General features: G+C 52.0%; 1 protein-coding gene across 1 annotated transcript in view; it reads left to right on the top strand.

Moving 5' to 3' along the window:
- The window catches only part of LOC119977131 (dynein heavy chain 10, axonemal-like), a 552,876-nt gene that overhangs the window by 244,136 nt on the left and 291,768 nt on the right, over positions 1-16,972 (top strand). The window contains 3 exon segments of the mRNA XM_038817763.1: positions 4,184-4,453; positions 6,429-6,612; positions 6,725-6,859. Coding sequence (XP_038673691.1) covers positions 4,184-4,453; positions 6,429-6,612; positions 6,725-6,859 — 589 coding nt within the window.

Raw genomic sequence — 16,972 nt, 5'->3', positions numbered from 1 at the left:
CAGGAGGTTTACCCTCCTCACAGACCAACGGTCAGTAGCCTTCATGTTTGATAATGCACAAAGGGGCAAGATCAAAAATGACAAGATTTTACGGTGGCGGATCGAGTTGTCCACGTACAACTATGAGATCTTGTATCGTCCTGGGAAGCTCAATGAGCCTCCTGATGCCCTGTCCCGCGGTACCTGCGCCAGCACGCAGATAGACCGCCTCCGCTCCCTCCACGCAGACCTCTGCCATCCAGGGGTGACCCGCCTACACCACTTCATTAAGGCCCGCAACCTGCCCTACTCTATCGAGGAAGTCAGGACAGTAACCCGTGACTGCCACATCTGCGCCGAGTGCAAACCGCACTTCTACCGCCCCGAGCGCGTACACCTGATCAAAGCATCCCGCCCCTTTGAACGTCTCAGCATTGACTTCAAGGGGCCCCTTCCCTCTAACAACCGCAACATTTACTTCCTGGCGGTTATCGACGAACACTCCCGCTTCCCCTTCGCCATTCCCTGTCCCGACATGACCACATCGACCGTCATTAAGGCCCTCCTCTCCATCTTCTCACTGTTCGGCTACCCCGCGTACATTCACAGCGATCGGGGGTCCTCATTTATGAGCGACGAGCTGCGTCAATTCCTGCTTGACAGGGGCATCGCCTCTCGCAGGACGACCAGCTATAACCCCCAGGGTAACGGACAGGTCGAGCGGGAGAATGGTACCATCTGGAAGACCATACTACTAGCCCTCCGGTCTAGAAATCTCCCTATTTCCCGATGGCAAGAGGTGCTCCCCGATGCACTGCACTCTATCCGCTCACTCCTCTGTACTGCAACTAATCAGACACCTCATGAGCGTCTTCTTGTTTTCCCCAGGAAGTCGTCCTCCGGATCCCCTCTCCCGACGTGGCTGGTCACCCCCGGGCCCATCTTGCTCCGGAAGCATGTGCGGGTGCACAAGTCCGATCCGTTGGTGGAGCATGTCCAGTTACTTCACACTAACCCGCAGTACGCGTATGTGGAGTACCCCGACGGTCGGCAGGACACGGTCTCCCTCCGGGACCTGGCACCCGCCGGCGTGCAGCCCCCCCCCACCACAGACCCCCCCTCCCCTTTTTCACCCCAGCACCCCACTCAGCTTCCCCATCCCTCATCCATGGTGTCTCCGCGGCCAGCTCAGGTGACGGAGACTACTCGAGGTCTATCGCTCCCGGACTCCAGGACATCAGCAGGACCATCAGCCGATCCGACGACACCTCCTCCACTACGGCGCTCGGCCAGGACGTCAAGGACCACCAAACGACTGATCGAATCCATCTAGAGTTCTACGGTCCCATGGACTTCCTTTTGTAAATATTGTTATGTCTGGGCCAGTGGCAAGCCCCCAAATTCGACAAGGGTACAGAGAGAAAATTATTCTCCCGACGGCTACTCATATCATCAGTTCTTCCCCCCCCCCCCCCCCCCCCCCCCCCCCCCCCCCACCCCGGGTCTCGTTCACACCCCACCCCCCCCCCCCCCCCCGCCTTCCTTCTCCGTAAGGGGTGAATGTGATGATATGATCTGCATACTCGTCTGCCATTGGGCCAGAACGTCGGCTTACCATTGGCCCTGGTCGGTCATGTGCCTCTCGACCGATTGGCCGAGAGGCTGAGTTAACCACGCCTCTATCGACGAGGTATAAATGCTCAGAAGCCTGACGATCGTTCCTTTCCACTGTAGACGATCGCCAGGCTGTGTTCTAGTTAATTAAAGCCTGACATTGGTAAATCACTCGCCTCGCGTGCAATCGATGGTGCATCACTGGCCAACTCGCATGCAGGGGTCACCTAGGTGGATGGTGGAAAGTGGGCAGGAGTCAGACCCCAGATCTCATGGCAGAGTGAGTGGTCATCGCCCCCCCATCCCATCGACCAGCCTCCCTGTTACTGCCAACCCAGGGCTTGTTCTCTCTGCCTCATCAGCCACATTTCCCAATTTATAAAAGCACAAGTGAACTTTGCCATTGGGAGTCCCCCTGGCGGAGGATGGCGGAGGCCCTGGAGAATAACGCTTGTTAATGATATGTGAACGCGTTGACTGTACGTGCAGAGTAGGACGTTTTGATGCTGCTGTCGAGGCACCGGGGAATTGCGATTTGGCATGAACCCGGAGCCAGTCACGATTTCGGCAGCAAGACCGATTCTCCAAACAATCACCGCGTTGGCTGACGGAGAATCTCGATTAATGTTCTTGGTTGAATGGGACTCGGGAAGAATAGCGACGATTCTCCACTTGCTGCCGCTATAATTTGGATTCCCGATCGGGCAGAGAATCCCGCGCAGGCCACACTAGTCTGAAAACGCCTGATCTCGGAAGCTAAGCAGACTGAGGCCTGGTTAGTACTTGGATGGGAGACCGCCTGGGAATACCAGGTGCAGTAGTAGGAGCTGGTTTAGCTCACCAGGCTAAATCGCTGGCTTTTAAAGCAGACCAAGCAGGCCAGCAGCATGATTCGATTCCCATACCAGCCTCCCTGGACAGGCTCCGGAATGTGGTGACTAGGGGCTTTTCACAGTAACTTCATTGAAGCCTACTCGTGACAATAAGCGATTTTCATTTTCATTTAATTTCAAAACGGGATTGGCACCAGACCCGTCCTGAGTCTCCAGTCTCGCCCTGCCACCCATAACGGGCTTCCCACCCTGTGCCAGCTGGAACATGCATACAGTTCACCTGAATGTGATTAACGGACGAGAAGTCCGAATCTCCAACCCCACTTCGTGCTCCAACACTCCCCAAGTGAGACCTCCACCCGGCAGACATTGGTGCACGTCATGACAAGCACTGTCCTCGTGCGTTGGACCCTGAGAGGAGCCAAGGAGGTAAGTGACTTTCCCATGTGCCCCACTGCCCCTGCCAGGCTGCAGAGGGAGGGTCCCGCAACAGTCCTGGGGTTTGGGCAGTTTTGGGCTGGGGGTAAGGGGTTGTTCTCGGGATCCTCGTACAGGATGGGGATCCCATGTCTGGACTGTCCTTCCAGCCCTGGGAAACCCAACGATCACACTTGGCATGGTGACCTCAGGCACCCCTCTGTTCAGAATTATCATCCTTGTCTGCAAACTGTTTAAACATTGAAGCGGCCGTCTCAATTCATTGAAGATTCAAACCAGGAAGCCTCAAGAGGGAGGCAGTGGTGTAGTGGTATTGTCGCTGCACTAGTAATCCAGAGACCAGAGTAATGTTCTGAGGATCTGGGTTCAAATCCCACCTGGCAGGTGGTGGAATTTAAACTCAATAAAAATCTGGAATTAAAAGTCTAATGATGACCATGAAACCATTGTCGATTGTCATCAAAACCCATCTGGTTCACTAATATCCTTTAGGGAAGGAAATCTGCCGTCCTTACCCGGTCTGGCCTACATGTGACTCCAGACCCACAGCAATGTGGTTGACTCTTAACACTCCCCTCAAGGACAATTAAGGATGGGCAATAAATGCTGGCATGAACGAATAGCATAACTGAGGCACCCTCAGTCCAATGCTTTTTTGAAGTGTCTTTTTGAATATTTCCTTTCAAATTCATTCATTCAATTTCACAACAATTTCACAGTATTGTTAACTAGCCTTTGATTGACAGCTTAATGATTTAAACAGAGCAGGCAGCACTTAGCACCAGCGGGTCATCCGCTGGCAGGAGCATAGATTCCGCAATGGAGAATCCCAGCTTGTAGGTTTCAGTAAGATTGCCTCTCTTCTTCAAAATTCCAATTGGCACAGGCCCACAATTTCCAGCATTTCCTCATAAGACAACTCCTTGATCCCAAGAATCAGCTGAATAAACCTTCACCACGATATATCCTTTCTTCAAAAGGAGACCAAAACTGTTCCAGATGTGGTTTTACCAAAGCCCAGCACAACTGCAACAAAACATCTCCACTTTTATATTCCATTCCCCTTGCAATATACACCAGCATTTCATTTGCCTTTCTAACCCCTCGCTGTATCTACAGAATAGAAAATAAAGGGCAGGATTTACTGACCCCCTCGCCACGGCGAAGGAGACCCGCCAGCGGGATCGACCAGTCCCACCACTGCCGAGATTGCAGTTGAATTGTTGATTTTATTATTTTCAGAACAGATTCTTGCTCCCTGACCATTGAGGTTGACCAACTCCTTTGGCGAGTAATGTACTTTCCCTTTGACCCTCCAGGAATGACTGGATGTTGGTGTACGAAGGCATGGTTGTCCTTGCTGCTACCCAAGTCTGGTGGACTTGGGAAGTTGAAGATGTTTTTCAGAGGGTTAAGAAAGGAGATAAGCAAGCCATGAAGAATTATGCCAAGAGGATGCATCAACAGATTGATGACCTGGTTTCCCGCATCACAGAACCACTCAGCAACAATGATCGTAAAAAGTACAACACAGTGCTTATTATTGATGTACATGCCAGAGACATTGTGGATACATTCGTCAGAGACAGGTAAGTGATCGGAGGTTGAGTCGAGATTAAATCCCAATAATTACATATTCCTTTATTGTGGTGACACTGAAGATGGAGGGTTGAGTCTCCGTTGTTCCCATTCTGCTGGCAGAGCAGATTCTACTCACTCAGACAAACTCCACAGACAGTAGCTCAGTGTACCCACTCACTCAGACAGACAAACTCCACAGACAGTAGCTTAGTGTACTCACTCACTCACTCACTCACTCACTCACTCAGACAGACAAACTCCACAGACAGTAGCTCAGTGTACTCACTCACTCACTCACTCACTCACTCACTCAGACAGACAAACTCCACAGACAGTAGCTCAGTGTACTCACTCACTCACTCACTCACTCACTCACTCACTCACTCACTCACTCACTCACTCACTCACTCAGACAGACAAACTCCACAGACAGTAGCTCAGTGTACTCACTCACTCACTCACTCACTCACTCACTCAGACAGACAAACTCCACAGACAGTAGCTCAGTGTACTCACTCACTCACTCACTCACTCACTCACTCACTCACTCACTCACTCACTCACTCACTCACTCAGACAGACAAACTCCACAGACAGTAGCTCAGTGTACTCACTCACTCACTCACTCACTCACTCACTCACTCACTCACTCACTCACTCACTCACTCAGACAGACAAACTCCACAGACAGTAGCTCAGTGTAGTCACTCACTCACTCACTCACTCACTCACTCACTCACTCACTCACTCACTCACTCACTCACTCAGACAGACAAACTCCACAGACAGTAGCTCAGTGTACTCACTCACTCACTCACTCACTCACTCACTCACTCACTCACTCACTCACTCAGACAGACAAACTCCACAGACAGTAGCTCAGTGTAGTCACTCACTCACTCACTCACTCACTCACTCACTCACTCACTCACTCAGACAGACAAACTCCACAGACAGTAGCTCAGTGTAGTCACTCACTCACTCACTCACTCACTCACTCACTCACTCACTCACTCACTCACTCAGACAAACTCCACAGACAGTAGCTCAGTGTAGTCACTCACTCACTCACTCACTCACTCACTCACTCACTCACTCAGACAAACTCCACAGACAGTAGCTCAGTGTAGTCACTCACTCACTCACTCACTCACTCACTCACTCACTCACTCACTCACTCACTCAGACAGACAAACTCCACAGACAGTAGCTCAGTGTACTCACTCACTCACTCACTCACTCACTCACTCACTCACTCAGACAGACAAACTCCACAGACAGTAGCTCAGTGTAGTCACTCACTCACTCACTCACTCACTCACTCACTCACTCACTCAGACAAACTCCACAGACAGTAGCTCAGTGTAGTCACTCACTCACTCACTCACTCAGACAGACAAACTCCACAGACAGTAGCTCAGTGTAGTCACTCACTCACTCACTCACTCACTCACTCACTCACTCACTCACTCACTCACTCACTCACTCACTCAGACAGACAAACTCCACAGACAGTAGCTCAGTGTACTCACTCACTCACTCACTCACTCACTCACTCACTCACTCACTCACTCACTCACTCAGACAGACAGACAAACTCCACAGACAGTAGCTCAGTGTACTCACTCACTCACTCACTCTGACAGACAAACTCCACAGACAGTAGCTCAGTGTACTCACTCACTCACTCACTCACTCACTCACTCACTCACTCACTCACTCACTCACTCACTCACTCACTCACTCACTCACTCACTCACTCACTCACTCACTCAGACAAACTCCACAGACAGTAGCTCAGTGTACTCACATCAACAGCCCATGGAATTGTACCCCCAATACCAATATGTGCCCAAGGTCAGGAGAAAGAGATTGAGGAAACAAACAAATTTGCAATTATAACTGTTGTTTTCATTTTCCACTTGATTGCTGGTTCTTCTCATTGTACATTAACAGTTAATTTGCACTTTTACTATTAATTAGTATAATGGATGCCCGAGAGTTTGAATGGGAGAGTCAACTTCGCTTCTACTGGGAACGGGCGGTGGATGACCTGAGGGTCCATCAGTGTACGGGCACCTTTGACTACGGGTACGAATACATGGGTTTGAATGGTCGCCTGGTGATCACTCCTCTCACAGACCGTATATATCTGACACTGACACAGGTACCAGATCTAAACAATCAAATCAACTTAACAAAACCATGAAAATATCAAAGGGTAAATATTGTTGAATGTCACTTGCCGATCTCAGTGGGATCTCCTTCTTGTCCCTCAGGCATTGTCCATGTACCTTGGTGGAGCGCCAGCAGGACCAGCTGGCACGGGCAAAACAGAGACAACGAAAGACTTGGCCAAGGCCCTTGGATTGCTGTGTGTCGTAACAAATTGTGGGGAAGGCATGGATTTCAAAGTAAGGATTAATATTTGTCCTTTATTAGGTTTCAGATTTGAGAAAGTACCTCAGTAATTAACTGAGGGCTGAGTGGAGATTTGATGGACATGTTCAATATCATGAGAGTTCTGGACAGAGTCGAGAGACAGAAACCGTTCCTGCTCAGAAAAGGATCAAAAATGAGAGGGGATGGGTCCAAAGTAACTGGAAAAAGAAGTAAAGGTGATGCAGTGAGTGGTTAATATCCGGAATGTTCTGCCTGAAAGTGTGGCGGAGGCAGGTTCAATCGAAGCATCCCAAAAAGAATTGGACTGTGATCTGAAAAGGAAGAATGTGCAGAGTTATGGGGAGAATGGCACAGAGAAAATTGCTCATTCAGGGAGCTGGTACAAACATGATGGGCCAAATGGCCCCATTCTGCACCTTAACAATTTTGTGATTCTATCGCGTAACTGTTCATCACACATCTTGCTGAGTTACCCTGAACAAGTTTATAATTTTTTCTTTTTCTTTCTAGTAATTGTTTAGATTTTCTTCCTTTCCTGCATTTGGTTGCTGCATCCATTAGCTGCCTGAGCAGGCTGGATACTGACCTGGGACAGGGCTGGCAGCACTCTCAGTGCAACCCAACATGGGCTGCACGGTTGCATGAAATGAAAAAATGAAAATCGCTTATTGTCACGAGTAGGCTTCAATGAAGTTACTGTGAAAAGCCCCTAGTCACCACATTCCGGCGCCTGTCCGGGGAGGCTGGTACGGGAATCGAACCCGCGCTGCTGGCCTGCTTGGTCTGCTTTAAAAGCCAGCGATTTAGCCGAGTGAGCTAAACCAGCCCCTAGCATAGTGGTTAGCACAGTTGCTTCACAGCTCCAGGGTCCCAGGATCAATTCCCCGCTGGGTCACTGTCTGTGCGGAGTCTGGACGTTCTCCCCGTGTCTGTGTGGGTTTCCTCCGGGTGCTCCGGTTTCCTCCCGCAGTCCAAAGATGTGCAGATGGATGGTTTGGACATTCTGAATTGCCCATTAGTGTCCAAAAAGGTTGGGTGGGATTACTGGGTTATGGGGATAGAATGATGGTGTGGGCTTGGGTATGGTGCTCTTTCATAAAGAGTAGGGTGCTGTTTCCAAAAAGGTAGGGTGCTGTTTCCGAATGGGTAGGGTGCTGTTTCCAAAAGGGTAGGGTGCTCTTTACAAATGGGTAGGGTGCTCTTTACAAATGGGTAGGGTGCTCTTTACGAATAGGTAGGGTGCTCTTTACGAATGGGTAGGGTGCTCTTTACGAATGGGTAGGGTGCTGTTTACAAATGGGTAGGGTGCTCTTTACGAATGGGTAGGGTGCTGTTTCTGAAAGGGAAGGGTGCTCTTTACGAATAGGTAGGGTGCTGTTTCCGAAAGGGAAGGGTGCTCTTTACGAATGGGTAGGGTGCTGTTTCTGAAAGGGAAGGGTGCTCTTTACGAATGGGTAGGGTGCTGTTTCTGAAAGGGAAGGGTGCTCTTTACGAATAGGTAGGGTGCTGTTTCCAAAAGGGAAGGGTGCTCTTTACGAATGGGTAGGGTGCTGTTTCTGAAAGGGAAGGGTGCTCTTTACGAATAGGTAGGGTGCTGTTTCCGAAAGGGAAGGGTGCTCTTTACGAATGGGTAGGGTGCTGTTTCTGAAAGGGAAGGGTGCTCTTTACGAATAGGTAGGGTGCTGTTTCCAAAAGGGAAGGGTGCTCTTTACGAATGGGTAGGGTGCTGTTTCCGAATGGGTGGGGTGCTCTTTCTGAAAGGGTAGGGTGCTCTTTACGAATGGGTAGGATGCTCTTTCTGAAAGGGTAGGGTGCTCTTTACAAATGGGTGGGGTGCTCTTTCTGAAAGGGTAGGGTGCTCTTTACGAATGGGTAGGGTGCTCTTTACGAATGGGTGGGGTGCTCTATACGAATGGGTGGGGTGCTGTTTCTGAATGGGTAGGGTGCTGTTTCTGAATGGGTAGGGTGCTGTTTCTGAATGGGGAGGGTGCTGTTTCCGAATGGGGAGGGTGCTGTTTCTGAATGGGTAGGGTGCTGTTTCTGAATGGGGAGGGTGCTGTTTCTGAATGGGTAGGGTGCTGTTTCTGAATGGGTAGGGTGCTGTTTCTGAATGGGTAGGGTGCTGTTTCCGAAATGGTAGGGTGCTGTTTCTGAATGGGTAGGGTGCTCTTTACGAATGGGTGGGGTGCTGTTTCTGAATGGGTAGGGTGCTCTTTACGAATGGGTAGGGTGCTGTTTCTGAATGGGTAGGGTGCTGTTTCCGAAATGGTAGGGTGCTGTTTCTGAAAGGGTAGGGTGCTCTTTACGAATGGGTAGGGTGCTCTTTACGAATGGGTAGGGTGCTCTTTACGAATGGCCTCCGTCTGCACTGTAAATTCTATGATCAAACTGTTGAATTTCCCTCCCTTTGGGGAAATCGCTGCACTCTTGCCCACACTGTCACAGTTGTAATGGGATCCTTGTCCTCTGGGTGACATTGACAGTGAGCTCACACCTATGTTAGACCATAAGACATAGGAGCAGAATTAGGCCACTCAGCCCATCGAGTCTGCTCCACCATTCAATCATGGCTGATATTTTTCTCATCCCTATTCTCCTGCCTTCTCCCCATAACCCCTGATCCCCTTATTAATCAAGAACCTATCTATCTCTGTCTTAAAGACACTCAGTGATTTGGCCTCCACAGCCTTCTGCGGCAAAGAGTTCCACAGATTCACCACCCTCTGGCTGAAGAAATTCCTCCTCATCTCAGTTTTAAAGGATCGTCCCTTTAGTCTGAGATTGTGTCCTCTGGTTCTAGTTTTTCCTACAAGTGGAAACATCCTCTCCACGTCCACTCTATCCAGGCCTCGCAGTATCCTGTAAGTTTCAATAAGATCCCCCCTCATCCTTCTGAACTCCGATTACAGACCCAGAGTCCTCAACCGTTCCTCATCTGACAAGCTCTTCATTCAGGGATTGTTCTTGTGAACCTCCTCTGAACCCTTTTCAAGGCCAGCACGCCCTTCCTTAAATACGGGGCCCACAACTGCTCACAATACCTCAAATGGGATCAGACCACAGCCTTATACAGCCTCAGAAGTACATCCCTGGTCTTGTATTCTAGCCCCCTCGACATGAATGCCAACATTGCATTTGCTTTCCTAACTGCTGACTAAACCTGCATGTTAACCTGAGGAGAATCGTGAACAAAGACTCCCAAGTCCCTTTGTGCTTCTGATTTCCTAAGCATCTCCCCATTTATAAAATAGTCTTTAGAAAATAGTCTATGCCTCCATTTCTCCTTCCAAAGTGTTGGAGCTCGAATGTACAGAGCCCTCACTGATTCGCTCCATATTCTAACTGGAAAGGCAAGTATCGTCCCTGCTTCCACCACCTCCTCCGGCAGCGAGTTCCAGGCACCCACTACCCTCTGTGTAAAAAAACTTGCCTCGTACATCTCCTCTAAACCTTGCCCCTCGCACCTTAAACCTATGCCCCCTAGTAATTGACCCCTCTACCCTGGGAAAAAGGTGACTATCTAACTATCCATTCTGTCTATGCCCCTCATAATTTTGTAGACCTCTATCAGGTCGCCCCTCAACCTCCGTCATTCCAGTGAGAACAAACCGAGTTTATTCAATCTCTCCTCGTAGCTAATGCCCTCCACACCAGGCAACATCCTGGTAAATCTCTTTTACACCCTCTCTAAAGCCTCCACATCCTTCTGGTAGTGTGGCGACCAGAATTGAACACTATACTCCAAGTGTGGCCTAACTAAGGTTCTATACAGCTGCAACATGACTTGCCAATTTTTATACTCAATGCCCCGGCCAATGAAGGCAAGCATGCTGTATGGCTTCTTGACTACCTTCTCCACCTGTGTTGCCCCTTTCAGTGACCTGTGGACCTGTACACCTAGATCTCTCTGACTGTCAATACTCTTTGAGGGTTCTACCATTCACTGTATATTCCCTACCTGCATTAGATCTTCCAAAATGCATTCCCTCACATTTGTCCGGATTAAATTCCATCTGCCATCTCATCCCAAGTCTCCAAACAATCTAAATCCTGCTGTATCCTCTGACATTCCCCATCGCTATCCACAATTCCACCAACCTTTGTGTCGTCTGCAAACTCACTAATCACACCAGTTACATTTTCCTCCAAATCATTTATATATACTACGAACAGCAAAGGTCCCAGCACTGATCCCTGCGGAACACCACTAGCCACAGCCCTTCAATCAGGAAAGCACCCTTCCATTGCTACTCTCTGCCTTCTATTGATTTTTAGTAGTTTCGCTATTTAAATTTCCAGCTGGTTTTAGTCTTTCAAATTTGTATAATATTTCTCCTTCTTTCCTTTAAACTGAGAGTAAATACTGGGCGCGATTCTCCCAGCCCCGTGCCGGGCCGGAGAATCATTGCAACCCCGCCCCGACGCCGCGCACGATTCTCTGAAGTGCGGAGAATCGACGCCATTTGCGCCGGTGCGTTTGGTCGTGGGCCGCCGATTCTCCGGCCCGGATGGTCTGAGCTGCCGCATGGAAACGGCAGAGTACCGCCGGCGCCGTTCACCCCTGCTCGCAGCCGGCGGGAACTCTGCGCGTAGAGGGGGCGGCCTGTGGGGCGGGGAAAAGCACTCCTTCACAGGGGTGGGGGGGGGGGGGCCTCCGATGGGGTCTGGTCTGCGATCAGGGCCCACCGATCGGCGGGCCGGCCCCACCCCAGGCCTACTTTGTTGCGTGGCCGGCCCCTGAACCCCCACGCCATGTTGCGTTGGGCCCGGCGCGCTGAAGAATTCCCCCCCCCCCCCCCCGCATGCGCGGTTTGGCACAGCCCAACTATGCATGTGCGGGTTGGGGCGGCGTCCATTTGCCGCCAGGAAGGGAGGCTGGAGCGGCTTGAACCGCTCCAGCGCCGTGCTGGCCCCCTGTGGGGGTCAGAATCGGTAGTCCCTGCGCCCTTTTCGTGCCGTCGTGAAACGCGACGGTGTTCACGATGGCGCAAACACTTAGTCTCCATTTCGGAGAATCGCACCCAATAGGTCAGGCAAATTAGCAATTTTTTACCAGCAATTTCTTACCAACTTATTGTTTTCTGATCAAGTTATTCTTTGTTTTTCTCTGTCCCTACCATTCTCTTCGCGTTTTGCCTCTCTCTCTGTGCTCTTTAACGAAGTCTTGGCCCTTTTCCGTTTATTATGGTCCATCTTCTCCTGCGGAAACAAAGAGAGGGCATTGTGAGCCGCATGCTTGATATGCCAGGGGGCGTCTATAGCAGGTGGCATGTGTGGCTACTCCGCCTGGACAGAAGGGTTGTGCTGGTGGGTGGCAGCGGATTCTGAGGAGCAAGCATCAAGTTGAAGGTGGGGGAGGGTGCGACGTGTCAGCCGATGGATTTGAAGGGGAGGAGGGGGGTTTGGGAATTTGAGGGGTGCAGGCGGAACTGATGCCAGGAGAGATGTGGTAACTGATGCCAGGAGAGAGGGGGTAACTGATGCCAGGAGAGAGGGGGTAACTGATGCAGGAGAGAGGGGGTAACTGAGGCCAGGAGAGAGGGGGTAACTGATGCCAGGAGAGATGTGGTAACTGATGCCAGGAGAGAGGGGTAACTGATGCCAGGAGAGAGGGGTAACTGATGCCAGGAGAGAGGGGGTAACTGATGCCAGGAGAGAGGGGGTAACTGATGCCAGGAGAGAGGGGTAACTGATGCCAGGAGAGAGGGGGTAACTGATGCCAGGAGAGAGGGGTAACTGATGCCAGGAGAGAGGGGTAACTGATGCCAGGAGAGAGGGGTAACTGATGCCAGGAGAGAGGGGGTAACTGATGCCAGGGGAGAGGGGTAACTGATGCCAGGAGAGAGGGGTAACTGATGCCAGAAGAGAGGGGGTAACTGATGCCAGGAGAGAGGGGGTAACTGATGCCAGGAGAGATGTGGTAACTGATGCCAGGAGAGAGGGGGTAACTGATGCCAGGAGAGAGGGGGTAACTGATGCCAGGAGAGAGGGGGTAACTGATGTCAGGAGAGAGAGGTAACTGATGCCAGGAGAGAGGGGGTAACTGATGCCAGGAGAGAGGGGGTAACTGATGCCAGGAGAGAGGGGTAACTGATGCCAGGAGAGAGGGGGTAACTGATGCCAGGACAGAGGGGGTAACTGATGCCAGGAGAGAGGGGGTAACTGATGCCAGGAGAGAGGGGTAACTGATGCCAGGAGAGAGGGGGTAACTGATGCCAGGAGAGAGGGGTAACTGATGCCAGGACAGAGGGGGTAACTGATGCCAGGAGAGATGTGGTAACTGATGCCAGGAGAGAGGGGGTAACTGATGCCACGAGAGAGGGGGTAACTGATGCCAGGAGAGATGTGGTAACTGACGCCAGGAGAGAGGGGGTAACTGATGCCAGGAGAGATGTGGTAACTGATGCCAGGAGAGAGGGGGTAACTGATGCCAGGAGAGAGGGGGTAACTGATGCCAGGAGAGAGGGGTAACTGATGCCAGGAGAGAGGGGGTAACTGATGCCAGGAGAGAGGGGGTAACTGATGCCAGGAGAGAGGGGTAACTGATGCCAGGAGAGAGGGGGTAACTGATGCCAGGAGAGAGGGGGTAACTGATGTCAGGAGAGAGAGGTAACTGATGCCAGGAGAGAGGGGGTAACTGATGCCAGGAGAGAGGGGTAACTGATGCCAGGAGAGAGGGGTAACTGATGCCAGGAGAGAGGGGTAACTGATGCCAGGAGAGAGGGGGTAACTGATGCCAGGAGAGAGGGGTAACTGATGCCAGGACAGAGGGGGTACCTGATGCCAGGAGAGATGTGGTAACTGATGCCAGGAGAGAGGGGTAACTGATGCCAGGAGAGAGGGGGTAACTGATGCCAGGAGAGATGTGGTAACTGATGCCAGGAGAGAGGGGGTAACTGATGCCAGGAGAGAGGGGGTAACTGATGCCAGGAGAGAGGGGGTAACTGATGCCAGGAGAGAGGGGGTAACTGATGCCAGGAGAGAGGGGGTAACTGATGCCAGGAGAGAGGGGTAACTGATGTCAGGAGAGAGGGGGTAACTGATGCCAGGAGAGATGTGGTAACTGATGCCAGGAGAGAGGGGGTAACTGATGACAGATGAGAGGGGGTAACTGATGCCAGGAGAGAGGGGGTAACTGATGCCAGGAGAGAGGGGGTAACTGATGCCAGGAGAGAGGGGGTAACTGATGCCAGGAGAGAGGGGGTAACTGATGCCAGGAGAGATGTGGTAACTGATTCCAGGAGAGAGGGGGTAACTGATGCCAGGAGAGAGGGGGTAACTGATGCCAGGAGAGATGTGGTAGCTGATGCCAGGAGAGATGTGGTAACTGATGCCAGGAGAGAGGGGTAACTGATGCCAGGAGAGAGGGGGTAACTGATGCCAGGAGAGATGTGGTAGCTGATGCCAGGAGAGAGGGGTAACTGATGCCAGGAGAGAGGGGGTAACTGATGCCAGGAGAGATGTGGTAGCTGATGCCAGGAGAGAGGGGTAACTGATGCCAGGAGAGAGGGGTAACTGATGCCAGGAGAGAGGGGGTAACTGATGCCAGGAGAGATGTGGTAACTGATGCCAGGAGAGATCTGGTAACTGATGCCAGGAGAGAGGGGGTAACTGATGCCAGGAGAGAGGGGTAACTGATGCCAGGAGAGAGGGGTAACTGATGCCAGGAGAGAGGGGTAACTGATGCCAGGAGAGAGGGGGTAATTGATGCCAGGAGAGAGGGGGTAATTGATGTCAGGAGAGAGGGGGTAACTGATGCCAGGAGAGAGGAGGTAACTGATGCCAGGAGAGAGGGGGTAACTGATGCCAGGAGAGAGGAGGTAACTGATGCCAGGAGAGAGGGGGTAACTGATGCCAGGAGAGAGGGGGTAACTGATGCCAGGAGAGAGGGGGTAACTGATGCCAGGAGAGAGTGGTAACTGATGCCAGGAGAGAGGGGTAACTGATGCCAGGAGCGATGTGGTAACTGATGCCAGGAGAGAGGGGGTAAATGATGCCAGGAGAGAGGGGTAACTGATGCCAGGAGAGAGGGGGTAACTGATGCAGGAGAGAGGGGGTAACTGATGCCAGGAGAGAGGGGGTAAATGATGCCAGGAGAGAGGGGTAACTGATGCCAGGAGAGATGTGGTAACTGATGCCAGGAGAGAGGGGGTAACTGATGCCAGGAGAGAGGGGGTAACTGATGCCAGGAGAGAGGGGGTAACTGATGCCAGGAGAGAGGGGGTAACTGATGCCAGGAGAGAGGGGGTAACTGATGCCAGGAGAGAGGGGGGTAATTGATGCCAGGAGAGATGTGGTAACTGATGCCAGGAGAGAGGGGGTAACTGATGTCAGGAGAGAGGGGGTAATTGATGCCAGGAGAGAGGGGTAACTGATGCCAGGAGAGAGGGGGTAACTGATGCCAGGAGAGATGTGGTAACTGATGCCAGGAGAGAGGGGGTAACTGATGCCAGGAGAGAGGGGTAACTGATGCCAGGAGAGAGGGGGTAACTGATGCCAGGAGAGAGGGGGTAACTGATGCCAGGAGAGAGGGGGTAACTGATGCCAGGAGAGAGAGGGGTAATTGATGCCAGGAGAGAGGGGGTAACTGATGCCAGGAGAGATGTGGTAACTGATGCCAGGAGAGAGGGGTAACTGATGCCAGGAGAGAGGGGTAACTGATGCCAGGAGAGAGGGGGTAACTGATGCCAGGAGAGATGTGGTAACTGATGCCAGGAGAGAGGGGTAACTGATGCCAGGAGAGAGGGGGTAACTGATGCCAGGAGAGAGGGGGTAACTGATGCCAGGAGAGAGGGGGTAACTGATGCCAGGAGAGAGGGGTAACTGATGCCAGGAGAGAGGGGTAACTGATGCCAGGAGAGAGGGGGGAACTGATGCCAGGAGAGAGGGGTAACTGATGCCAGGAGAGAGGGGGTAACTGATGCCAGGAGAGATGTGGTAACTGATGCCAGGAGAGATGGGTAACTGATGCCAGGAGAGAGGGGGTAACTGATGCCAGGAGAGATGTGGTAACTGATGCCAGGAGAGATGTGGTAACTGATGCCAGGAGAGAGGGGGTAACTGATGTCAGGAGAGAGGGGTAACTGATGCCATGAGAGAGGGGGTAACTGATGCCAGGAGAGAGGGGGTAACTGATGCCAGGAGAGATGTGGTAACTGATGCCAGGAGAGAGGGGGTAACTGATGCCAGGAGAGAGGGGGTAACTGATGCCAGGAGAGATGTGGTAGCTGATGCCAGGAGAGATGTGGTAACTGATGCCAGGAGAGAGGGGTAACTGATGCCAGGAGAGAGGGGGTAACTGATGCCAGGAGAGAGGGGGTAACTGATGCCAGGAGAGATGTGGTAACTGATGCCAGGAGAGAGGGGGTAACTGATGCCAGGAGAGAGGGGTAACTGATGCCAGGAGAGAGGGGGTAACTGATGCCAGGAGAGAGGGGTAACTGATGCCAGGAGAGAGGGGGTAACTGATGCCAGGAGAGAGGGGTAACTGATGCCAGGAGAGAGGGGGTAACTGATGCCAGGAGAGAGGGGGTAACTGATGCAGGAGAGAGGGGGTAACTGATGCCAGGAGAGAGAGGGTAACTGATGCCAGGAGAGAGGGGGTAACTGATGCAGGAGAGAGGGGGTAACTGATGCCAGGAGAGAGGGGTAACTGATGCCAGGAGAGAGGGGTAACTGATGCCAGGAGAGAGGGGGTAACTGATGCCAGGAGAGATCTGGTAACTGATGCCAGGAGAGAGGGGGTAACTGATGCCAGGAGAGAGGGGTAACTGATGCCAGGAGAGAGGGGTAACTGATGCCAGGAGAGAGGGGTAACTGATGCCAGGAGAGAGGGGTAACTGATGCCAGGAGAGAGGGGGTAATTGATGCCAGGAGAGAGGGGGTAACTGATGCCAGGAGAGAGGGGTAACTGATGCCAGGAGAGAGGGGGTAACTGATGCCAGGAGAGAGGGGGTATCTGATGCCAGGAGAGAGGGGTAACTGATGCCAGGAGAGAGGGGTAACTGATGCCAGGAGAGAGGGGTAACTGATGCCAGGAGCGAGGGGGTAATTGATGCCAGGAGAGAGGGGGTAACTGATGCCAGGAGAGAGGGGTAACTGATGCTAGGAGAGAGGGGGTAACT

The sequence above is a fragment of the Scyliorhinus canicula genome, chromosome 1, assembly GCF_902713615.1.
Source record: "Scyliorhinus canicula chromosome 1, sScyCan1.1, whole genome shotgun sequence".
NCBI lineage: Eukaryota > Metazoa > Chordata > Chondrichthyes > Carcharhiniformes > Scyliorhinidae > Scyliorhinus > Scyliorhinus canicula.
This window is presented reverse-complemented; position numbering and strand designations above follow the sequence as displayed.